This window comes from Hemitrygon akajei, chromosome 31 (assembly GCF_048418815.1).
Source record: "Hemitrygon akajei chromosome 31, sHemAka1.3, whole genome shotgun sequence".
NCBI lineage: Eukaryota > Metazoa > Chordata > Chondrichthyes > Myliobatiformes > Dasyatidae > Hemitrygon > Hemitrygon akajei.
The window spans coordinates 25,942,046-25,967,562 of record NC_133154.1 but is presented as its reverse complement, the minus strand read 5'-3'; the positions used below and the strand labels follow the sequence as shown (position 1 = coordinate 25,967,562).

The 25,517-nt window shown below is 43.0% G+C and overlaps 1 protein-coding gene across 3 annotated transcripts in view; it reads left to right on the top strand.

The window, feature by feature from the left end:
* Positions 1–25,517, top strand: part of LOC140719454 (synaptotagmin-A-like) — a 133,405-nt gene that overhangs the window by 84,794 nt on the left and 23,094 nt on the right. For 2 of the 3 annotated variants that reach the window (XM_073034131.1, XM_073034132.1), the window contains exons 2-5: positions 9,546–9,776; positions 15,847–16,028; positions 19,473–19,586; positions 21,160–21,327. In XM_073034131.1, the coding sequence (XP_072890232.1) occupies positions 9,626–9,776; positions 15,847–16,028; positions 19,473–19,586; positions 21,160–21,327 (615 nt within the window). In that variant the 5' untranslated portion in view covers positions 9,546–9,625. Of the gene's footprint in view, positions 1–4,193; positions 4,283–9,545; positions 9,777–15,846; positions 16,029–19,472; positions 19,587–21,159; positions 21,328–25,517 lie in introns of those variants that run through there. The other variant, XM_073034133.1, reaches the window with a different exon arrangement.

Below are 25,517 nucleotides of genomic sequence, written 5' to 3'. Positions count from 1 at the left end.
TCCCAAGTTCCCAATCCTGCCAGCCTTGCCCTTCACTCTAATAGGAACACATTGGCCCCAAATTCTTCCCATCACACATCTAAAGGCTTCTCACTTACTTGTCAGACATCCCTTTACCTGCAAACAGCCCCTTCCAATCAACCTTCGCAAGGACCTCTCTACTGCCTTTACAATTATCCTTTCCTCAGTTTAGGACTTTAACTTGTGGACCAATCCTTTCTTTTTTCATAATTTTGTTGTAAAACTAATAGAATATTAGCAAAAATGATTCTGGAAAGGTGTAATAATAACAGGGATGTTGTGGCGGGAGATTTTAATTTCCCAAATATTGATTGGCATGTCCCTAGAGTGAGTGGTTTAGATGGGGTGGAGTTTGTTAGATGTGTTCAGGAAGGCTTCTTAACACAATATGTAGATAAGCCTACAAGAGGAGAGGCTGTACTTGATCTGGTATTGGGAAATGAATCTGGTCAGGTGTCAGATCTCTAAGTGGGAGAGCATTTTGGAGATAGTGATCACAATTCTATCTCCTTTACCATAGCTTTGGAGAGGGATAGGAACAGACAAGTTAGGAAAGTGTTTAATTGGAGTAAGGGGAAATATGAAGCTATCAGGCAGGAACTTAGAAGCATAATTTGGGAACAGATGTTCTCAGGGAAAAGTACAGAAGAAATGTGGCAAATGTTCAGGGGATATTTGCGTGGAGTTCTGCATCGGTATGTTCCAATGAGACAGGGAAAGGATGGTAGGGTACAAGAACTGTGTTGTATAAAAGCTGTTATAAATCTAGTCAAGAAGAAAAGAAGAGCTTACGAAAGGTTCGAAAAACTAGATAATGACAGAGATCTAGAAGATTATAAGGCTAACAGGACGGAGTTTAAGAAAGAAATTTGGAGAGCCAGAAGGGGCCATGAGAAGGCCTTGGCGGACAGGATTAATAAAAACCCCAAGGCATTCTACAAGTATGTGAAGAGTGAGAGATTAAGACGTGAGAGAACAGGACCTATCAAGTGTGCCAATGGAAAAGTGTGTATGGAACCGGAAGAGATAGCAGAGGTACTTAATGAGTACTTTGCTTCAGTTTTCACTATGGTAAAGGACCTTGGCAATTGTAGGCATGACTTACAGCAGACTGAAAAGTTTGACCATGTAGATATTAAGAAAGAGGATGTGCTGGAGCTTTTGGAAAGTATCAAGTTGGATAAGTCACTGGGAACGGACGAAATGTACCCAGGCTACTATAGGAGACAAGGGAGGAGATTGCTGAGCCTCTGGCAATGATTTTGCATCATCAATGGGGACAGGAGAGGTTCCGGAGGATTGGAGGGTTGCGGATGTTGTTTCATTATTCAAGAAAGGGAGTAGAGATAGCACAGGAAATTATAGACCAGTGAGTTTTACTTCAGTGATTGGTAAGTTGATGGAGAAGATCCTGAGAGGCAGGATTTATGAACATTTGGAGAGGAATAATATGATTAGGGATAGTCAGCGTGGCTTTGTCAAAGGCAGGTCATCCTTTACGTGCCTGGTTGAATTTTTTTGAGGATGTGACTAAACACATTGATGAAGGTAGGTAGTGTATATGGATTTCAGCACAAGGCATTTGACAAGGTACCCCATGCAAGGCTTATTGAGAAAGTAAGGAACATGGGATCCAAGGGGAGCTTTCTGGATCCAGAACTGGCTTGCCCACAGAAGGCAAAAAGTGGTTGTAGACGGGTCATATTTTGCATGGAGGTCGGTGACCAGTGGTGTGCCTCAGGGATCTGTTCTGGGACCCTTACTCTTAGTGATTTTTATAAATGTCCTGGATGAAGAAGTGGAGGGATGGGTTAGTAAATTTGCTGATGACACAAAGGTTGGGGTTGTTGTGGATAGTGTGGAGGGCTGTCAGAGATTACAGCAGGACATTGATAGGATGCAAAGCTGGGCTGAGAAGTGGCAAATGGAGTTCAACCCAGGTAAGTATGAGGTAGTTCATTTTGGTAGGTTAAATATGATTGCAGAATATAGCACTAATGGTAAGACTCTTGGCAGTGTGGAGGATTAGAGGGATCTTGGGGTCCGAGTCCAGAGGACACACAAAGCTGCTGCGCAGTTTGACTCCATGGTTAAGGAGGCATATGGTGTATTGCCCTTCATCAATCGTTGGATTGAGTTTAAGAACCAAGAGGTAATGTTGCAGCTATATAAGACCCTGGTCAGACCTCACTTGGAGTACTGTGCTCAGTTCTGGTTGCCTCACTACAGGAAGGATGTGGAAGCCATAGAATGGGTGCAGAGGAGATTTACAAGGATGTTGCCTGGTTTGGGGAGCATACCTTATGAGAATAGGTTGAGTGAACTCCGTCTTTTCTCCTTGGAGCAACAGAGGATGAGAGGTAACCTAATAGAGGTGTACAAGATAATGAGAGGGATTGATCATGTAGATAGTCAGAGGCTTTTTCCCAGGGCTGAAATGGCTAGCATGAGAGGGCACAAAATGCTTGGAAGTAGGTACAGAGGAGATGTCAGGGATAAGTACTTTTATGCAGAAAATGGTGAGAGCATGGAATGGGCTGCTAGCGACGGTGGTGGAGGCAAAAAAAAAGGGTCTTTTAAGAGACTCCTGGATGGGTACATGGAGCTTAGAAAAATAGAGGGTTATGGGTAACCCTAGGTAATTTCTTAGATAAGGACATGTTGGGTACAGCTTTGTGGGCTGAAGGGCCTGTATTGTGCTGTAGGTTTTCTATGTTACAATGTTTCTATGTAGAATATTGGTCACGCTATCAAAGTTCTCTCCCAATGACACCTCAACATCTTGCCCTTCCTCATTTTCTCACAGGATATCAAGTGATGCCCACGTTCTAGTAGGACCACCCACAGAATGCATAAGGAACCTTTCCTGGCCAAACTTCAATTCTGCCCCAACTAATTCTTAACATTGTGGCAATCCCAATCAATAGAAAATCGAACAGTATAGCACAGTCCTGGCCCGTTGGCCCACAATGTTGAGCTGACCCTTTAACCATTCCCTCACACAGAGTCCTACATGTTTCTATCACCCCACATGCCTATCCCAGTCCCTTAAATATCCCTGATGTATCTACCTCCATCACCACCCCTTGGCAGCACGTTCTACACATCCACCATTCTCTATAGAAAACTCTACCTCTGACATCCCCCCTATACTTTCCTCCAATCACCTACAGGTTATGTTCCTTCGTATTCGCCATTTCTGCCCTGGAAATGGTCTCTGGCTGTCCACTCACTCTATGGCTCTTGTCATCCTATACACCCCTCATCCTCCTTCTCTCTAAGGAGAAGGCTTTGGAAAATTAAAAGCATCGATTATTATTCTTACAGCTATCTGTAACTCCCTTTATACTCTATTTTCTTTTATATGTCCTGTGGGGTCTATAATACAGTCCCATGAAAGTGACCATCCGCTTAATATGGTCGCAGAGGACAATCCCCCAGGAATATCCACTCTAAGTACTGCTTTGATGTTCTTCCTAATCAAAAAGCTCCCCACCACTCCCCCCCCTCTCCAATGCTCGTCTATCATACCTGTGACATCTGTACAATGAGCTGCCAGTCCTGCACCCCCCCCAGCACATTTCTGTAAGAACACCCCATTAACCCAACCGTATCCTGAGTTCCATCTACCTTACTTGTCGGACTTCCTGTATTAAAATAAGTAGTTTAGTCTGTCAGTTGGGTGGTGGGGTGGAGATATGTCTCTACCAAAGGTGGTATAAGGCATTCCATCCTTCCACTAGCCTGCACATCACCCTTGGGCAAGGTGTAGCCCCTGCTTAGCCAACCAGTCAGGGTCACGTGAAGCCATGGGAGCAGGTCATATGAGCAGCTGGTGCACATCATAAGTCCTGGCTATGCGACCACTAACTGAAGAGTTTTGATAACGGCTGGTGAAGATACTGCCCAGAAGAAGGTAAACCAGTTCTGCAGAAGAATTAGCCAAGAACAATCACGGTCATGGATAAGACCATTATCGCCCACGACACGGCACAAGATGATGATCATCATTATTAAGTCTCCCCTCATTCCCCATCTCCTAATCTCCCTTTCTGCCTAGTCATGAGTCTTGCGCCTTATTTCTCTACCTGTACTGCAATTTCCCTGTAACTCCAACACTTCAGTCTGTATTTTTTTCCCACAAGGTCCTTATGTGTGGAATGATCTGTCTGGATGTCCTGCAAACAGAGGCTTCTCACTGTATCTCAGCGCCCACAACAATGAACAAATCACCCTGCATTAGGACTGAGGTGCAAACAAGGTGAGGGAGACGGCCAAAGCAGGAACTGGCAAGTGATAGGTGAGTTCAGGTGAGGAGGAGTTGATAAGCAGCTGGAACCAGCAGAGGGCAGCGGCGAGCCTCAGACCCTGACCTAGCATGCAAAGGCAGCTCTAGTGGACTGGGTGGATGAGATCAACAGTGAGATCCAATGGCCAGGAAGACGGTTCTGCAATGCTTCGTGGAGATCATAGAGAATAGCAAGGCACAGAAGAGGTCATAGTCATCCACTGCAACCAAGGAAGATCCCAAATGTGACAACTACTGGTACCACTGAACCTGGACTTCTGAGGACTAGAGAGTGGAACTGCCCCAGTGCAATAGCTTTTCCACTGTAAAAACTCTCCCACACAGCTTTCTTCATGCAGGTCACATCATGAACTGCACAAATCTAACCATCATCGTTGGATACGATGGACAACCACCCAATCAATCAAATCACTGCACAAGTCATACCTCCTGTTTACAGAGACCACGTTAGGAATGTGTGTGCACTGGACTTTTCAGATATCCGCAAACATTTACTCCAGAGGACAGATTCCTCTGATTTGGATTAGAAATGGAGCAGGTGGTAGATGGTCATACGAACAGCTGGTGCGCATCACAAGTCCTAGTTATGCGGCCGCTGATGCCAGGCGGACAATCTCTGAAGGGTATTGATAATGGCTGGGTCACCCGTCTTGTAAAGACACTTCTGTAGAAAAATATGCCAAGAGCAATCACACTCATTAGACCATGATCACCAACGTCATATTTCATGGTACATAATGGTGATGATATCAGACCTTCCTCACTCCCTGTCCTGCCAACTGGATTTGTTTGCTTTCATTTCTATATTTGCCTCTAATTTCTCATTGGCCACACTGCTGCTTTGAGTTCCACCCTCCCTGTCAGACTAGTTAAACCCTCCCGAGTAGTGTCACCAAATCTCCCCTCCAGGATGTTGGTCCTTCTCCAATTCAATGCAACCTGTCTCTCTTGTGGTCTGCCCCTGCACATCCTTAGGTTTTGTTTGCTGTTAATGCAAACAATGCATTTCACTGTATGTTTGATGTGCTTGCATGTGATTGTTAAATGAATCTGAATTTGTACTGGCCACCCCTGCCCCATGGCAACTCCTCCACTATGCCAGATCATAGCCCACAACCTCAGTCTTTTAAAAACTTATCCAGCTCTACTTTAATTCTAAAGATCTGGTGAGCCACACACAGTATTAACTTTGTTTAATGTGAACCACAGGCGCTAAGTAGACATCCTCTGCAACATCACACTCTACTGACACCAGATCACTTGGGGATAAGTAGTGGGCTGGGTTTGTTGGCAGTTTGCTGGCACCTACCCGTAAGTTCAGAGTTGTGGCTGAGATATTCTTCAGTCTCCAGTGTTGGTTGGAATGCAGAAGTGCTATTTTCTTTGTACTTCAAATATTCAAAGTGCATTTATTATCAAAGAATGTATAAATTATACAACATATAAAATTGTCTGCTTACAGGCAGCCACAAAGCGAGAAACTCGAATAACCCAATTAAAAAAGAACAAAAACCACTGCGCAGAGAAAGAGAGTGGGGGGGGGGGGGGAACACATCATGCAAACAATGGAAACAAGCCAACAGCATCCCAAACCAGCCTGAGTCCCAGAGCAACTGGAGTAGGCCCAAGCCAAGCCTCAGCCCCCAGTTTTCACACCAGCAGGGTAGGAACGCACAGCAGCCGGCTCAGTCCATACCCTCGGCACCACAGAAAAAAGAATGAACATATGTGGGAGAGTGGGCAAAAATCAACCCAACCCTCACTTCTGTACCCGACTCTTAGGCATCCAGTCTATCTGTGCCAGCGTTTAAATTGTCCAAGCACCAAAAAGTGCCACGCTCCAGGACCTGAATCCTGGGCCACTCTACCCAAATCCATTCTCAATCCCATCCACACACACAAAATGCTGGTGGAACGCAGCAGGCCAGGCAGCATGTATAGGAAGAAGCACAGTCGATGTTTCAGGCCAAGACCCTTCGTCAGGACTAACTGAAAGAAAAGATAGTAAGAGATTTGAAAGTAGGAGGGGGAGGGGTGAAGCTAAGAGTGGGAAAGGTGATTGGCAAAAGAGATACAGAGCTGGAGAAGGGAAAGGATCATGGGACGGGAGGCCTAGGGAGAAAGAAAGGGGGAGGGGAGCACCAGAGGGAGATGGAGAACAGGGAAAGAGTGATTGTGAGGGGGCAGAGAGAGGAAAAAAAGGGAGGGAGAAATAAATAAATAAATAAATAAATAAAATAAAGGATGGGGTCAGAAGGGGAGGAGGGGCATTAATGGAAGTTAGAGAAATCAATGTTCATGCCATCAGGTTGGAGGCTACCCAGACAGAATATAAGGTGTTGTTCCTCCAACCTGACTGTGGCTTCATCTTGACAGTAGAGGAGGCCATGGATAGACATATCAGAATGGGAATGGGAATGGGACGTGGAATTAAAATGATTGGCCACTGTAAGATCCTGCTTTCTCTGGCGGACAGAGCGTAGGTGTTCAGCGAAACGGTCTCCCAGTCTGTGTTGGGTCTCACCAATATTTAAAAGGCCGCACCGGGAGCACCGGACGCAGTATACCACACCAGCCAATTCACAGGTGAAGTGTCACCTCACCTGGAAGGACTGTCTGGGGCCCTGAATGGTGGTGAGGGAGGAAGTGTAAGGGGAGGTGTAGCACTTGTTCCACTTACAAGGATAAGTGCCAGGAGGGATGGGGGGGGGGGGACGAATGGACAAGGGAGTCACGTAGGGAGCGATCCCTGCGGAAAGCAGAAGTGGGGGAGGGAAAGATGCGCTTGGTAGTGGGATTCCATTGGAGGTGGCGGAAGTTACGGAGAATTATATGTTGGACCCGGAGGCTGATGGGGTGGTAGGTGACATCAAATTGGCTTGGCGCTAGTAGTTTAAATTTCCTATGTCTGTTTGCATTTTTATATAATCACAATTGTACATATAATTGTTTAGTGAATTTTCCAGTAATATCGGTCAGATGCTTCATCATATTTTCTGTTTTCATAATTATTCGTTTTCTGTTCCACTTGAAACCCGCCAATTTTATAGGTTAATTGGTATCACTGGAATCTTTGTTAGCTTTAGTCTGAGTACAAGATGACGGTGATGGCTTTTTCCTTTTATCTTTTCTTCATTCTCCTGGCTCCTCTTTCTCGTTCATTTCCTGCTCTTATAACGTTTAATAAAACAATCGTAAGCCACAAGATTTAGGCCTCATTCTTAACCTCTAAAGAGCCTTTGGATCACAAAATTACCAGGTACTGAACTTACAGACGGATTCCCACTGGTAAATTGCCTGGGATTCACATAGACCATGCACAGGATTCACTTTCCTAAGCGGAGACTTTACAGATGTGAGGGGCAAGTGTAAGAACAAACCAAGTAACAGGGGTGGCATGCAGTTCTATTTATTTCTGTTTTCCAAATATTTTCAGTTAGTTAATATTTTAGGTGAATGGATGTTTATTTGAAAAATAATATGTTAAATAGTCTTTGAACTTCAAGGAGATTCAGAAACACTTAAGGCATTGGAAGTTTTGACAGGTGGCAAAGCTGGAGGAGGAGCTGGCCATCGATCAGAGGCAGCCTCAGTAAATGTGTTGGTGGGGCTTAAAGTCACAGAGGCACACAGCACAGAAACGGGCCTTTGGCCAATCTGGTCCATGCTGACCAAGATTCCCATCTAAGCTAGTGCCATTCTGTATTTTGACCAGTCCATGTAAAGACTTGCCTGATCCACCCACGTCATCATTCATGTACATTACACAGACCAAACCTGTTAGGCGTGGGAAGCTTTTGTCCAGCAAGAAGAAAAGTTCAAATGGTATGCGTGGGAAGGTCTCATGTTTTGCTGCCAGGGAAAAATACACACGCAGGACAAACAAATACCTTTTTGGGTCTTCTTAATAATTCCTTTATCTGTTTTAGATTTTTAAATGCAGAAAGAGGGTATCAAAAAAAAACATAAAAATGAATTTTGAAAAACCACATTTCCTGCTGTTACAATCTCAGCTTAATTTTGGTCCACATACTTGTGTATCAACTAGTTAAGTACACAGTAAGAGAATAAATAAAACAAAATATACAAAACCAATACGGTAGTGGCAATTTTTGGCACACAAGTGTTTAACTTCCAAACACATATAGGCTAGACCCTGAAACAAATTCCCCTCATTCATGCTACGTGAACAGAGGTTAATGCATTCACATTACTCCAGTACATCACGATCAGTCATGAAACAATAAAGTAAGACAAAAATAATACTTTACAAAAACTTTTACAATATATTGCCTTGTAGTTAAATTACTAGAATGGTTAACTTACTAGACCAAAAAGGAACTTTGCACAACCACGCTATCCAGCACCAATACTTTACTCACGAAAATCTTTCATCACCATACAGCCAGCACACCAATGTCCATTCTAGAACATTGTAACTCTTCTTTCGACTCTGCACGTGCATAATCACCATGTTCTCTTAAAGGCACAGGCAGCTATTTTAGTGCTGCCAGGGTGAATACATAAGTGCACTTGAACAATAAACAATAATATTCACCAGTCACCTGGTTACACATACCTCAGCCAATTCAGATTGATTTATTTATCTCGTGTGCATCGAAACATTCAGTGAAGGGTGTCGTTAACAGCCGACACGCTCAAGGGTGCGCTGGGCACAGCCAGTAAGTGTTGCTATGCATTCTGACGCCAGCATAGCGTGGCTACCAAGTTCGGCAGAGCACAACAGGTAATGAAACAACACCACCAAATTTAGCCCCTTACCTCCCAACCCAAGCACATACACAGCCCTCTAACTCCACAGGATAAGCCTCCTTGGGCCTCCAGCCTCCAGCAGACTGTCACCTTTGACTTCCTCAACCGACTGTTAGGACTTGCAACAGGAGAGGAGTGTCTGTTAGAGGACCACATTCTGGGGTGATCTCTTGGGGGCAGGGGGGTGGTGTGGTTTAAAGACCGTGAATTATTATAATCTAGTGAATTGTCATTAATTGCTTCTATGATCATTACGATAAAACAAATACTATATGATAATGGCAGAAATAATTAGAGTTGAGATTAGAAAGATGTTTATTACACAGAAGCCAATTATTTGGAGGTAATTGTTGCACTCCTTTCTCTGGGGTTTTATACTTGTTAATTTATTGTTGTACTTCAGTATGTTTAGTTCAGGACACTTTCTGCATTTTCTTTCCAGATACTTGCTGGCTAACTGGATCACTTATTTATTCCACCATCTCCCGGGGCTACATCCAACTGCCCATCTGAGGACTGACAATGAACGCTGCACGGAGGGAAGCGGCATTGGACACCACGGTGACCACTCCAGAACAACAGCTAGGTCACAACGTCACTGAGACGCCGAGCAAACAGGATGTGTTCTCACACATGAAGAACAAATTCATGAATGAACTGAGCAAAATACCAAGTAAGTCCCTTCGGCAAACACCTGACTCTTGGACCAGAGGGGATTCTGGAGAAATCATCTGACCTCATGCAAATGAGCAGCCCACTCCCCTCTTTTTTTAAACTTTTTTTATTAAGTTTTCAGATGGTTACAGAAAGAAAAAAAAAGAATACCCTTCCCCCCTCCCCTTAGTCCCTCCCCCCTAACATCCCTGTAGAAAAAAAGAAAGAAAGAAAAAAAGAGTGCCTGGATATCGGAAGATCCCCACATGCTCCACGGAGTTCGTAATAATTTTAGTATATATATTTATTTATTTCCCCAAATAACCAATTATTTTATCTTCAGAGCACCTATATATTTAATCCTGTCTTTTGTAAATAAGGGTGCCAAATTTTCAAAAATGTTTCATATTTATCTCTTAAATTATAAGTAATTTTTTCAAGTGGAATACAGCTGGAAATTTCATTCTTCCAACGATCTATACTTAAGTATGCATCCGATTTCCAAGTAACTGCAATAGCCTTTTTGGCTACTGCCAGTGCAATTTTTATAAATTCTTTCTGATATTTATTCAATTTGGGTTTCGATTTTATCCCTTCAATTTTGCCTAATAAAAATAATATTGGATTATGTGGAAGTTGTGTTCCAATAAAACTCTTAAATTTGTCCAAAAAGGTTGAATTTTAGAACAAGACCAAGTAGAATGTAAGAAAGTACCAATTTCTTGGTTACATCGGAAACACTGATATAGTATGACAAATACAATAAATGTCTGGTTAAGATTAGTGCAATATAATTTTTTACATCAATTATATATTACACCACAAAAAATAAATAAATTAAACCCACTCCCCTCTTGAGCCTCTCCACCATCCAAAAAGTTCAAGGCTGATATGACCGTAAGCTCAAGTCTGCATTGTCACCTGAGCCCAGATCTTTCAACCACCACCCCCTTCCTTATCAAGAATCTGACTTTTTCCTAAATATTTTCAAACCCTGTTTCCATGGTCCTTTGAGAAAGAGGTTGCAAAGATTCACAACTACTTTCAATGGCTAATCTATTAACTTCAAACAATGACTCCCAAGTTTAGATAGTCCCACAGGAGGAAACATTCTCTTCACATCTGGACTGTCAAGATCTCTCAGGATCTTCAATCTTTCACCATGCCCAAGTGAAGTATTGGTATTTTATGAAGGATATAATCTCCATCACACCTAGTTAGGGATGAGGATATCCCAGAGGAATTGGAATTTATGAAGAACAGGCTTGTCTGATTAAATGAAAGAGAATTAGAAATGAATTATTCATATTAAAGAAAGTGATGTAGTGTGATAAACACAAGAGATTCTGCAGATGTCGGAATTCCAGAGCAAAACATACAAAATATTGACCCAAAGCATTTACTATCCATCTCCCTCAACAGATATTTCTTGGACCAGAACATTGACTGTCCATCTCCCTCCACAGATGTTTCTTGACCCAAAGCATTAACTGCCCATTCCCCCTCTGCAAATGTTTCTTGACCCAGAACACTGACAGTTCTTTCCCACTCCAGAGATGTTTCTTGACCCAAGACATTGTCTGTCCATCTCCCTCCACAGATGTTTCTGGACACAGAACATTGTCTGTCCATCTCCCTCCACAAAGTCTGCCTGACTCTGAGTTTCTCCAATGTATTGTTTTTTTGCTCCAGATTCCAGCATTTTCAATCCCTCATATCTCCATTTCTTCAACACAGACTCTTTTGTCTATTTATAACATGAAATTAATCAATAAGCCAACATTCTGTACACATAGTACACGCATTGGCAATTGTATTATATAAGGTATATTGGCGATTATTACAGTACCGAATGTGACAGAACGGAGAGGAGCTTACAGTGAGAGTTGAGGAATATCAGTAAAGGATGTGGAACAGCTCAGTGTTAAAGTGAGGTTACATTAGAGTTGTGGGATATTTTGGTGTTAACGCAAGTCCGGTTGACTCCACTGCTTTCTGCATCTAATTTTCCATGTCAGATGGCCTTGTTCCATTTTTAGCTGTTACCTTATTTTCTTTGTGTTGTTTAACCAAAATGTCCCTTGCCTTTTCATAGAACTTATGGGATTAACTTTACACACAAACCTGGTAACTCAGAGACCTCTTTAATGGAAGTGTTAACTAGAAAATCCGATTTGATATCTTCCTCAGCCAGCTCAATGGTAATTCTGGGCAATGCTTCCTATAGTATAAGACTGAGTATCAGAAACATAAGATTGTACAATATATCTGTTTGTTTTGCTTTGTCTCTCACTGTTTTCTGTTCCTCAACTGCTTCTTATTCTTTTTTTTTTCTCTTTTCAGTGCATGCAAGAAAATGTAAGTAGAACATGGAAAATAATTACTAGGGGCTCAGTTGAAAAGTATTCCGGTGAGGAAGTTTAATGAGGTTGCAGTGATTCCAGGATATGGGAATCGTGAAATGCAGTCTGACCTGCAGGGATGTAGTCATGGTATTGGGAAATACATAACACTGCTTCAGAAACGCGAGTCTGGATCCGGTGTGGGGAAGTTAAATTTTAGCACTTTACTAAAACTTAAGAGGCTACTTTCAGTTATGGCAAACAAGGAATTATTGGCTTGTTAGTGAAAACTATTTGGTTCTTCAAATGCTTTCGGCCATCTTTACTTTATCTGGGCTGTATGTGATTCCAGAACCACCAATGTGATTAACTCTTTGGTCAAGGGAACAGTTAGACACAGGCAATAAATGCTGGCTTTCCTAGCAATGAGCTATTAAATAGAAAGTAAATTTGAACTGGCTGTAAATTAGTAAATGGATTCATTATTGTCACATGTACAGTGGTAGAGTGGAACATAAGAGCATAAGAAACAGGAGCAGGAGTCGGCCATCTGGCTGTCGAGCCTGCTCCTTCATTCAATAAGGTCATGGCTGATCTGGCCATGGACTCATCTCCACCTACCTGCCTTTTCCCCATAACCCTTAATTCCCCTACTATGCAAAAAAAAAATCTATTCAACCTTGTCTTAAATATATTTACTGAGGTAGCCTCCACTGCTTCAGTGGGCAGATAATTCCACAGATTCACAACTCTCTGGGAAAAGCAGTTCCTCCTCATCTCCATCCTAAAGTTACTCCCCCGAATCTTGAGGCTATACCTCCTAATTCCAGTCTCACCTACCAGTAGAAGCAACTTTCCTGCCTCTATCTTATCTATCCCTTTCAGAATTTTATATGTTTCTATAAGATCTCCTCTCATCCTTCTGAATTGCAGTGAGTACAGTCCCCAGGCGACTCAATCTCTCCTCATAGACTAACCCCCTCATCTCTGGAAACAACCAGGTGAACCTCCTCTGCATCGCCTCCAAAGTTTATTTTGTTTTCTTCATGAGCCGTGGGTGTTGTCAAAGGGTTTGCGTTTACTGCCCTGCCATTCCTGGTTGCCATGGGAACAGTGAAAGTTGGTGAACCAATAACTGTGGCACATGATGCTCAAAGTTCAAGGTAAATTTATATCAAAGTACATATATGTCACCATGTACTACCCTGAGATTCATTTCCTGGAGGGCATTCACAGTAAATACAAAGAAACAGCAATAGAAGCAATGAAAAACTGTACAAAACAAAGATGGACAAAGAACCAAAGTGCAAAAGGCAATAAGTAATGCAAATACAATAAAATAAAAAACAAAATAATAATAAATAAATAATAAATATTGAGGACCTGAGTCCTTGAAAGTGAGTCCATAGGTTGCGGAATCAATTCAGGGTTGACGTGAGTGAAGTTATCCATAATGGTTTAGAAGCCTACTGGTTGAAAGGTACTACCTGTTCCTGAACCTGGTGGTGTGGGAGCGAAGGCTCCTGTACCTCCTTCCTGCTGGCAACATTGAAAAGAGAGCATGGCCTGGATGGTGGGCATCCTTGATGATGGATGCAGCTTTCCTGAGATAGGAGTCAATCACATCAGGCTGTAAGAGGGCTTTACCTGTGAAACACTGGGCTGTATTGATTGCTGTTCCATTCAAGGGCATTTTTATTTCCATACTAGACCATGATGCAACCAGTCAGTATACTCTCCACCGTACGTCTATAGAAGTTGGCCAAAGTTTTGGATGACATGCCGAATCTCTGAAAACTTCTAAGAAAGCAGAGGCACTGTTGTGCCTTTTTTGTAATGGCACTTACTTGCTGGACCTGGACAATCTACACAAGTCTTTCAACAAACTATCAAAATATTTTAAGAGTAGCTATAATGGAGAGTCCAGTTACTTTAATGGAACATCCCAGGATATCTACAAGTTGGTGTTAAAACCTGTCTAAAGTTATCTCCTTCTGACGTATCCTTCTACATTATGAATGACGAACTGGGGGTTGAAATTCCATGTCTAGGTCCTACAGTTCTCCTGTCTGGAATACTGAGAAAACAAAAGGCCATTGAGAAACAGATTAACATTCAAAACATTTAATTTTACATCTGGTAGCAAGACCGTTAGCTTACCAAAGGTTAAATATCCTGGATGTCACAAACCATAAGGCTTCAAAAGTATTTATGTTCCTTTTGAAAACTTCTAGTCCTCTCGAAATGAATGCTAAAATTGCACTTGCCTTCCTCATCACTGACTCAACCTGCAAGTTAACCTGGAGAGAATCCTGCATGAGGACTCCCAAGTCTCTTTGCACCTCTGATCTCTGAACCCTCTCTCTGTTTAGAAAATACTCTATGCCTTTATTCCTTCTACCAAAGTGCATGAAGATACAATTCCCTACACTGCATTGCATCTCGCTAGTTCTAAATTCGAATCTGCGCATTAAATTACAATAAAGACAATGAAGTCTGGAGCATGGGTTTGATATTAATGGTTGTTAAGCAATTAGATCATTCTTTGTGATGACTCTCCATTTGACCCTTAAGAGAGAGATTCAGTTTAGAACTATCACTTGAGATTATGGAGAAAGCTGTGAGAACTTTCTTCACACAGTTGTTGCAAGTGGGAGAAGCCATTGAACTGCTAGATTGCTGAGATGCAAGAACCATTAGATAATGTTGCATTTCTATAAAAGCCTGGTTAGCCTGCTCTTGGAGTATTGTGTTCAGTTCTGGTTGCCTCATTCTAGGAAGGATGTGAAAGCTTTAGAGAGGATGCAGAGGGGATTTACTAGGATGCTGCCTGGATTAGAGAGCATGTATAACAAGAATAAGTTTAGTAAACTAGGGCTTTTCTCTTTTGAGTGAGAGAGGATCAGAGGTAACTTGATAGAGGTGCACAAGATGATTATAGGCATAGATAGAGAGACTTTTTTTCCCCGGAGCAGAGCGCATAATTTGAAGGTTACTGGAGGAAAGGAGAGGGTGAATTTCAGATGTAGGTTTTTTTGAAACACAGAGAGATGTTGCATAGAAAGCTTTGCTGGATGGGTGGTAGAGGCAGGTACATTATGGACATTTATAATCTCTTAGATAGGTACATGGGTGATAGAAAAATGGAGGGTTAGATTGACCTTGGAGTGGATTAAAAGGACGGCACTTCATTGTGGGCTGAATATTATTGTGTTGTAATGTTGTATTTTTGTTGTATGTCCTTTCCTTTATGTTCTATGTTCCGTGTGTGTGTGTGCGTGCGTGCGTGCGTGCATGTGTATGAGAGAGAGAGAGATAAATATTGGTCAGCAGACCAACAGTCACTATATCAGGTGAGAGAGTGCAGTGAAAGGGAACCAGATTTCGTGAGGAGGTAGATATGTTCTTATCTTCCAGTGACACATCAATGAGTAACCAGCAATCTCTCGTTCGATCTGTCACCTGAACCGGGTAGAATGGTTACAGTCCATGAAGGTACATGTCCAATAACTTCTTCAGAGGAGCAAGAAGTGTTGAGACAGAGTTGTAAGGAAAGAAAATAAGATCAATTTTACTGATACACAATAAATACAGAGGGATAGGCTTTAGCATTGGGAATGTTCATAAGAAGAGGTGCACCTTGATAGAGTTATTTATGTCCAGCATCTGCAGATTCGCTCGTGTGTTGCTGTTGTCTCATTGTTTTGAATTATGACGGACTTATGCTGTTCCATGCTCTTTTCTCAGTACCACCCTGGGCCCTGGCTGCCATCATAATCGTAGCCTGCCTGCTCCTGCTCTGTTGCTGCTTCTGCATCTGTAAGAAATGCTTCTCCAAGAAGAAAAAACAGAAGAAGGGAAAGGACAAGGGCAAGGCTCAGATCAACATGAAGGAGGTGAAGGATCTGGGGAAGAGCTACATCGACAAGGTGAGTGAGAGGCAGTTTTGCAGATCCGTCAGAAGAACACGGACTGTGGAGCACGGAGGAGGCTTCTTCACCCTTCCTCTCCAGATCTGCAGATTCTGATTTATTTACATGTGTATGTCAAACATACAGAGAAACATGCTGTTTGCGTTATCAACCAACACAGTCCAAGGGTTTGTTGGGGGCAGCCCGTAAGAGTCACCACACATTCCAGCGCCAACATAGCATGCCTGTAATGCTCGCAGAACAATCCAGAACACAAGGGACAAAACAACAACAGCAAATCATAAATACAAGAAAATCTGCAGATGCTGGAAATCCAAAGTAACACACACAAAATGCTGGAGGAACTCAACAGGTCAGGCAGCATCTATGGAAATGAACAGACAGCCGATGTTTCGCACCCACCCACCCCACCACATGCACAGTCCTCTAGCCCCAGGACAGGCTGTCTTCATCCTCCAGGGGCTTCATTTCCTCCTCTCTGCCAGCTCGCTATTTTTGTTAACATATCTACTGTACCTCCAGTGATGTGTCCTCCACAACTCTTGCCAGAGATCCCTCACCTCTGTGAGAAGCATTTCCAGCATGCCCATTCTAAAAAAGATCCATCCCCTTATCTTGTAACTATCATTCAGATTTGGTGTAGTGGTAATCACTACTGGATCAGTAATCCAGAGACCCAGTTATACGCTGGAGACACAAGTTCGAATCCCACCAGCACAGATTGAATCTGAATTCAATATATAAAAAATATCATGATGACTATGAAACCATGTTGATTGTCATAAAAACCCATCTAGTTCACTAATGTCCTTTAGGGAGGAATCTTGCTGTCCTTACCTGGTCTGGTCTGGCCTATACGTGACTTCAGACCCACAGCACTGTGGTTGACTCTTAAAAAAAATAGGATGGGCAATAACTGCTGGTTTAGCTGGCAATGCCCACATCCCATAAATGATTTTTTTTTTAAATCAGACTTTAGTGCATGAATTTACCCAGACTACAGAGAATCCTTGGACGACACTAAACATTGTAGAGAGAAGTGTCATACATAAATGCTTGAAATCTGAAATCTAATCATCTGGAAATATGGAGCAGATGAAACAAAAAGAAACAGTTGTAATTGACAGAATAAAGATGAAGATTAAGGATTAGTTTTATCTATCACATTGAGTCAACGACCAACGTAGTCCAAGAATGTGATGTGGGCAGCCCGCAAGTATTGCCTTACTTCCGGCGCTAACATAATATGCCCACAACTCACTAACCCTAACCTGTATGCCTTTGGAACGTGGGAGGAAACTGGAGCACCCGGAGAAAACACACGCAGTCACGGGGAGAAAACACCAATTCCTTGCAGTCAATGGCGGGAACTGAACCCTTGTCACTGACACTGCAGAACATACTGTACCGCCATCAAAATACTAGAATAGACCAGGGGGAGCCAGTAGATCCAGTATATTTAGAACTTAAAAGGTCCTTTACACCATTGCCTTTAAACAGTTATTAAGCAAAATTGGCCATAATACTGTATATTACAGAGACTGAGCATTCTTGTATAAAACAAGATCTCAGTGAAAGTCTAATGGGGCTTGAAGCAGGATTATATTTCCCCTGGCTGAAGTGTTGAGAGCCAGAGATCACAATCTCAAAACAAAGGCTGAATCTCTGCTGCTATTCTTGGCTTCAAGTAAAAGGATTTTGTCACATCTCTGCTTTTGCCATCCGTTTAACATCTCTGCTAGTTAATGACTCTGTTGTTGGAAGCCTCTCCTTATCTATTAAAACCTTTCACTAAAACCTCTGCCAACTCTCCTCTGCCAGTTGGTAAACGCCTTCGTAAATGAAGTCCCTTTCTCTTGGGTCGTTTGAAGAAATGTATTCTGACTCTGCAATGGCCATTTCCATCCTGAGAGTGTTATCCGGAATAGACCAAAGTTTTCCCCACCAGGACAGGCATACACTGCATTACCCCTAGAATCTGCACTGTCCTTCAGCAAAATCACAGCAGTTCTCATTGTGTTTACAGCTCCCCAATCTTTCATAACATTTCATAGCCCAAAAATCTATTTTTCTCACCTTTAAATATTCAAAGAAGCAGCCTTCACAGATCTGTGGGATGCAGAGACAGGAATTTGCTCCTCAATATCTTTAATAAGTGGCCCCTTTATTCTGAAACTGTGCCTGTGAGTTCCAGACTCTCCCACGGGTGAAGCCGTTTCAATAATGAACATGTCTCAGTGAGATCCCACTTTCCATTGTTCTCACAAGGCAAAGCATTCATCCCAGGAATCAGCCTGGTGAGCCTTCTCTGCATTATCTTCACATTGCCTACACTGTCAAACTCCCCCACATGAAAATTAGTGCTTTAATAAGGAACTAGGCAATGACAGATCACAGTGGCAGGGCAGAGTGCTATTGTCGAAGTAACTGCCATCGCCAGTAACAAAGTGAATACAACAACGAAAATAACTGGACCCAGAACACACACACTCTTACGACTCGAGCATTCGTTTTATTTTACTTGTGCACAAGGAGAACAGCATGGCCTGTCACCCACACTGTGTTGAAGTCTGAACAGAAAACTGCTATTTTTATACAGAATTGGCTTATCAGATATGGATATTGATCACTGTAAAGATCCACAGATCAGGATCAGAATCACTGTCAAGCCGACAGCCAATGATATTTTGAAGTTAGTAAAGACAATAGAGCCTCAAATGTTGGGTATGTTTCTCATCCTTCCATTATCCTCACCTTGTCTGTCTCTAACACCCCCCGTTGTGTGAAGGGACGCTATGTTTCAGGAAGAATACTACCATGGTGGTCTACGCAGTTCAATTCCACCGCTCTCTTTAAGGAGCTTTTACATTCTCCCCATGACCATGTGGGTCACCTCTCACATTCCAAAGCTGTAATGTTTAGTAGGCTAATTAGTCACATGGGTGTTACCGAGCAGCTCAGGCTTGTTGGACAGTAAGGGCCTGACACCGTACTGTATCTCTAAATAAAATAAATCTTTAAAATTCATTATTGGTCGTGACCTTTTATCCACTGTAGGAGAGGGTCAAAGTGGTAAACTAGTAAATTGGTTTATTATTGTCACATGTACTGAGGTGCAGTCAACAACACATCTTGCATATTGTCAATATAGATCAAATCATACCAATAGTCCATTGACATTAACAAGAGAAAACTAACAGAGTGCAGAATAAAGTGTTACAATTACAGGGAAAGTGCAGTGGTAGTGGACAAAAAGGTGCAAAGTCAAATGAGGTTGAGTCATCCTATCGTACCAGGGAATTGTTCAAGAGTCTGATAGCAGCAAGAGCAGAGGGTGTCATTGAGCCTAGTGGTCTGTGCTTTCAGGCTTTGGTATCTTCTGCCTGATGTATGGTCAAGCTCTATCTGAATTCTGATCAGCTTTCTGCTTTGTGATTTAAGGTGCAGCCAGATGTGGAGGACCTGGATCCAAGTTTACTTGGAGAAGAGAAGAAGGAGGAGGAGAAGCTCGGGAAGTTGCAGTACTCCCTGGATTATGACTTTCAGAGTGGTCAGGTTGGTGCCTCGGTTTAACGCAGCAGTGTTGCTGCCGTTTCTGGAGTTGGTCTCTCTGTGAGCTATCAACAGCTACATTTCATACTCATTACATCCCTTCATCCCTAAAGCTGTTCCTTGGTTCTGTGCACAAACACCTGGCAAACTCACACTGTAACAGGAGAACGATGTCAATCCCAACCATGTGTAAGACCACCACAGCTTGAGTTCTTTGACCCTCCAGGGTCATGAACTCAGCAAGTGTGGTGATGCAGGCAGCAAGTTCCTGGTCATGGAGGGGTCTTGTTGAAGTTTTCTGGAGGAGACCATCTGGCCATCTTGGCTGCTCTCAGCAGCCTCACCACCAAGTAAACTGGAGCAGCTTTGTCCTTGAGATTTGGTGACCCATAACTTCACAGGAGGTGTGGATGCAGAGCCCACACGTTGGGGGATGGTGGGGTGCACACCACAGAGCTATGTTGTTACACTCTTTAAAACCAGAAAACTAAGTGTTGCTAAGAATCAGTTCCCTGCTGGTTCTTCACCAGCCCCACGGATCAGGATCCCATTAGGTCTGAGGGTTATCGAGAGAGAGAGGGCCACTGTAGAACACACACACACACACACACACACACACACACACACACACACACACACACACACACACACACACACACACACACACACACACACACACACACACACACTCCCTCTCTCACTTTCACATGCACACACACTACAGATACAAATAGGGGAATTGCTTACCTCATATTTTCCTCTGCCCTTCATCCATTGGAGCTCCTAAGATCTGGAAAGCAAAACAGAGAAACGTTCAAGGCATCAAGCCTCACAAAAGGCCATGGCCACCCACTGGGAGCAAGCAATGCCCATTCCTGCCCAGCCTCTTGTGAGGCTGGCTGAAATCCAGTTCACAGTCCTAACCCCACTGTGTGTGGGCTGAGCCTGGGATAGTATTGGGTTCACTCTCCACAAGGTTCTAAATTCAAAACGAAGGAATATTGGTTAGAAGTTTAACTTTGTCAAAAAAAAACTCTGACCCTTTGGAAAGGTCATGGTGCTGTGAATATCCATCACAATGAGTCGGTATCTTTCCCTGAAGTGATCTAACATGTGGCTATCATTCTCCAAACACTGGCTGAGCCAACACCAGGCCAAGGTTGATGGGGGTTTGGTCAGTAGGGCAATCTAGGTCCATGGAAACGGGGAAAGGGATCTGAGGCCAAAATCTCATTCCCATGGTCTTAATAATCAGCAGTTTAGGTTTGAGGGGCTGAGAAGATATCGCCTGCTCCTGTACCTCACGATTGATGTGAATTGGAGGAGAACCACAACCAAACTATAGTTCACTATCAGAAGGTGGTTGGACATGGTTCCCCAGTTCTCTTTGTCATCCCTGTCTGGTCACTACAGTCCAAATCAGCAATGAAAGTACCAGCCCAAAACCACCCCATTCCATATACAACTGAAGGCTGTGGTAGGAAATGTCTGGGCTGCTTGACCAAGGCAGGCCATGTTACTAAGGGACTCTCTGGTCGCTTCCTGACTGCTAATGGTTTATTATGTGTGATTTCAGCTCATTGTCGGGATTATCCAGGCAGCTGAGTTAGCTGCCTTGGACATTGGTGGGACATCTGACCCCTATGTGAAAGTCTACCTCCTGCCAGATAAGAAGAAAAAATTTGAGACCAAAGTCCATCGCAAGACTCTGAACCCCACCTTTAACGAATCGTTTACCTTTAAGGTAGGACACTGAACAGAGCAGTGAATAGTTAAGCTATTCATTTTTTTATCTGGCTGCTTTTATTGATGTTCCTGGGCATAGCATCTTGTTGCCATGGAAGTGTGTGTTCACACCAGGATTTCAGCTGAAGTGCAGTAGTAGGCGTGTGAAGTGTTCACACGATGCTCACAATGTGAAAAACAGCAGAGCAGCAAGCCATGCTATTACATATTTCATCTTTCCAAACTAGGCTTGTTTGTGCGAAAGGGAATATGTCAGCCCCTGTAACACCAGCTGAAGTAGGGGCAAGGAATGCAGCTGGAGATGGTGGAAGTATCAAGTGAGGATGTGCCCTTTCTTCAACGAGCTTTGACTTCAACAACCTCCTCCCTGTATTGAAGTTACAGTCAGAGTTAGGTTCGGCTCAGTGGGACCTACACCGGCCTCTGAGACCAGAAGGGGATGGATCAAGTTCAAGTTTAATTCCATAGATGAATATCCATGAATACAGCCAAATGAAACAGTGTTCCACCGGGGCCAAGGTACATAACACAGAACCAAAGGTCATGCACAGCACAAACACATATAAGATAGCGGTAAATATACAGTAGCACAAATATATATAATATAGCTCAACTCCCTTAGTGAGATATCCCATAAACTGATGGAGCATGAATGTTGCTGGCAAGAACAGGCCCTCAGCAGTCTCTAAATGAATGCATGCATGAGTGCAATCTGATCTGTCTTCCACTGTGCAAGCACAGGAGAGCTGCACCAATAGAAGGGGCCTGCCCCCAATCCAGCACAGATGCCGTACCACACTTCCTCCAGCATCTCCACTCCTGACAGCTGCAACAGGCAACACCGAGGCATGAGGCCTTGTCCTCGCTATGACCAAGGCTACCATTCTCCCCAACAAACCAGTGAACTGGAATCGCAGTCTTCTAGGTTACCAATATCCAACAGGGTTTTGTGATCACAAGAAAAATGTTCAAGACAATCACCCACTGTCAGATTGCACACCGCCCTCACACTGACTCCAACATCTTTCTATAGCAGGCACCGATGCAATCTGCACCAAGCCCAGCTCCTCCACTAATGAGCAACTCGACGATGGGGTAGACCTGCAGTACTTGAAGTTCTTAACGTCCAACAGTGCCTTGCAATCATAAGAAAGACATCTAAAAAGGAGAAAAACATTTTTGGCTGGCCCCGGAGAGGCCGCTGAAGCTGGACAAGCCACCTTACTGGAAGAAAGTGCCATTTTTTAAAGATTTTTAAAGACAAGATATTCTGCAGATGCTGGAAATCCAGAGTAACGCACACAAAATGCCAGAGGAATTACGCAGGTCAGGCAAGATCTATGGAGAGGAATAAACAGTCAATGTTTCAGGCTGAGACCTTTCATCACATTGACTCCTTATTCCTCTCCATAGATGCTGCCTGACTTGCTGAGTTTCTGTAGCATTTTGTATGTGTTACTCAAGATTTTTAAAATTTAGCTTTATTTATGACATCAGACTATCAAAACATAAAGTGAAATGTGTCATTTGCGTCAGCAACCAACTCAGTCCAAGGATGTGCTGGGGGCAGCCCGCAAGCATCGCCACACTTCCCGCACCAACAAAGCATGCTCACAACTTGCTAACCCTAACCCATACATTTTTAGAATATAGGAGGAAACTGGGGCACCAGGAGGAAACCCCTGAAGTCACGGGGAGAATGTACAGGCTCCTTACCGGCAACAGCAGGAATCAAGCCCCTGATTGGCGATCACTGGCACTGTAAAGTGATTGTACTAACCACTCTGTACTTCCTCGTCATCATCCCTTCATCCAGTGCACAGAGTCAGATTTACTTATCATGTACTTATCAAAACATGCAGTGAAATACATCATTTGTGTTAATGACTGACACAAGCCCAAAATTGTCACTGCACATTCCAACACCAACATAGCATGTCCACAGTCTCTTACCATGAGTTGGAATTGCATCATGATATCAGGAGAATACAACTCAACTAAATAACTGCATCTGGAACCAGAGAACCGGGATCCATCATGGTGAAGGTGGAAGTGACTGACTGTGAAAAAATCTCACTTTCCCACTGTTAAGTATATTACACTCAGTGGCCACTTTACCTCCTGAATCCAATAAAGTGGTCACTGAGTGTATTTTCATAGTCTTCTGCTGCTGTAGTCCAAGGTTCGACGTGTTGTACGTTCAGAGATGCTCTTCTGCACACCACTAGTGTAACACCTGGTTAATTGAGCTACTGTCGACTTCCTGTCAGCTTGAACCAATCTGTCCGTTCTCCTCTGACCTCTCTCATTAACAAGCTGTTCTCATTAACCCACAGAACAGCTATTCTCTGGATGGTTTTTGTCTTTCACACCATTCTCTGCAAACTCCAGGGAATGCTGTGCATGAAAATCCCAGATTAGTAGTTTCTGAGATCCTCAAACCACCCCATCTGGCACCAGCAATTTCCATGGTTAAAGTCACTTAGCTCATACTTCTTCCCAGTTCTGATGTTTGGTCTGAACAACAACTGAACCCGTTGACTATGCCTGCATGCTTTTATGCATTGAGTTGCTGCCACATGATTGACTGATTAGATACTTGCATTAACAGTCAGGTATGTATATAGATACACCCAATAAAGTGGCCACAGAGTGGATGTGTACAGTGTGGGGGAAGGGAATCTGTCATCCTCAGCCAGTCTATAACCAGGATGATTCTTAACTTCATTCTCAGGTCAGGGGCATTTCAGGATGTGTGATAAATGCTGGCATTGCCCGGGGATGTTCATGTTCTAGTAATGGGTAAATTGAAAAATTGTATGTCTGTCAGGTTCTGCTGAAACATTTTACATCTGCTGCAACATTGGAAAATATTTCACAGCTTGGAATATGAGTAATCAACTTGACATTTTTATTTATCCCTGACTGAAGTATTCAACACAGTCCTTGAACAACACCTTCTATCTGCCAGTTTTAGGAAGGCAGCAAAGTACAGGGAGCAAGGCCAAAAGGTAATAGATACAAGGGAAAGTTGAGCTCAAATCCCACCGTACACACATCTGCTCTTTTCATTAAACAACATTTTGGAGGCAGGAAAAAACACTGAAATTTATGTGTTGTAACTCCAGAAACTAATCAAAAGAAAAACACAGGAGCTCAAGGATACTTGTGTACTTAGTTTTCCTTTTTCTTCAGCGAGACGCTCACAAGTGACGTGGTGGCATAATAATGTATGCTGTTCACTTACTTCTTACCTATAACCCGTAACAAATTATGTAAACAAATAATGAATGCTTAATCAAACAATACATTTACACTGTTACTCAAATATTACTGAAATATTAACTATACTACAAGGGTGACTGAAAGTTTGATCAAACTGATCCACAGGAGAAAAAGTTAGGAAAGGAAGAGGGGATTCCAGAGACTCGGGTACGTGATGTATATGTGGAAAGTCACTGCATGACATAGTTGATCATATGCATGTCGTTGTGCACCTACACCCAGTGACCACTTTATTAGGCACACATGTACATCTACTCGTTAATGGAAATACCTAATCAGCCAATCATGTGACAGCAACTCAATGCATCATTAAAGCATGCGGACATGGTCAAGGGGTTCAGTTGTTGTTCAGACCAAACATCAGAGTGGGAAAGAAATGGTGAGCTAAGTGACTCTGACCATGGAGTGATTGTTGGTCTAAGTATCTCAAAAATTTCTGATCTCCTTGGATTGTCACGCATAACAGTCTCTGGAGTTTACAGAGAATGGTGCGAGAAACAAAAATCCAGTGAGCAACAGTTCTGTGAGCAAAAATGCCTTGTCAATGAGAGAAGTCAAAGGGGAATGACCTGACTGGTTCAAGCTGACAAGCAGGCAACAGTAACTCAAATAATGACTCATTACAACAGTGGTGTGCGTAAGAGCATCTCTGAACACACAGCACATTGAACCTTGAAGTGGATGGGCTACAGCAGCAGAAGATCACACTGGGTTCACTCCTATACCTAATAAAATGACCACTGACTTCATACAATATATAAAACAGTTTGTTATGTACTAGATGGGCTGAAGGGCCTATTTCTGTGTTGAAGTACTCTGTAACTATGATTCTATATGTGAATCCCTTGAAGAAAGCAGCAGATGCCTTCCCCAGCTCTCTATGTTCCCTGTGTGTTACTCTTA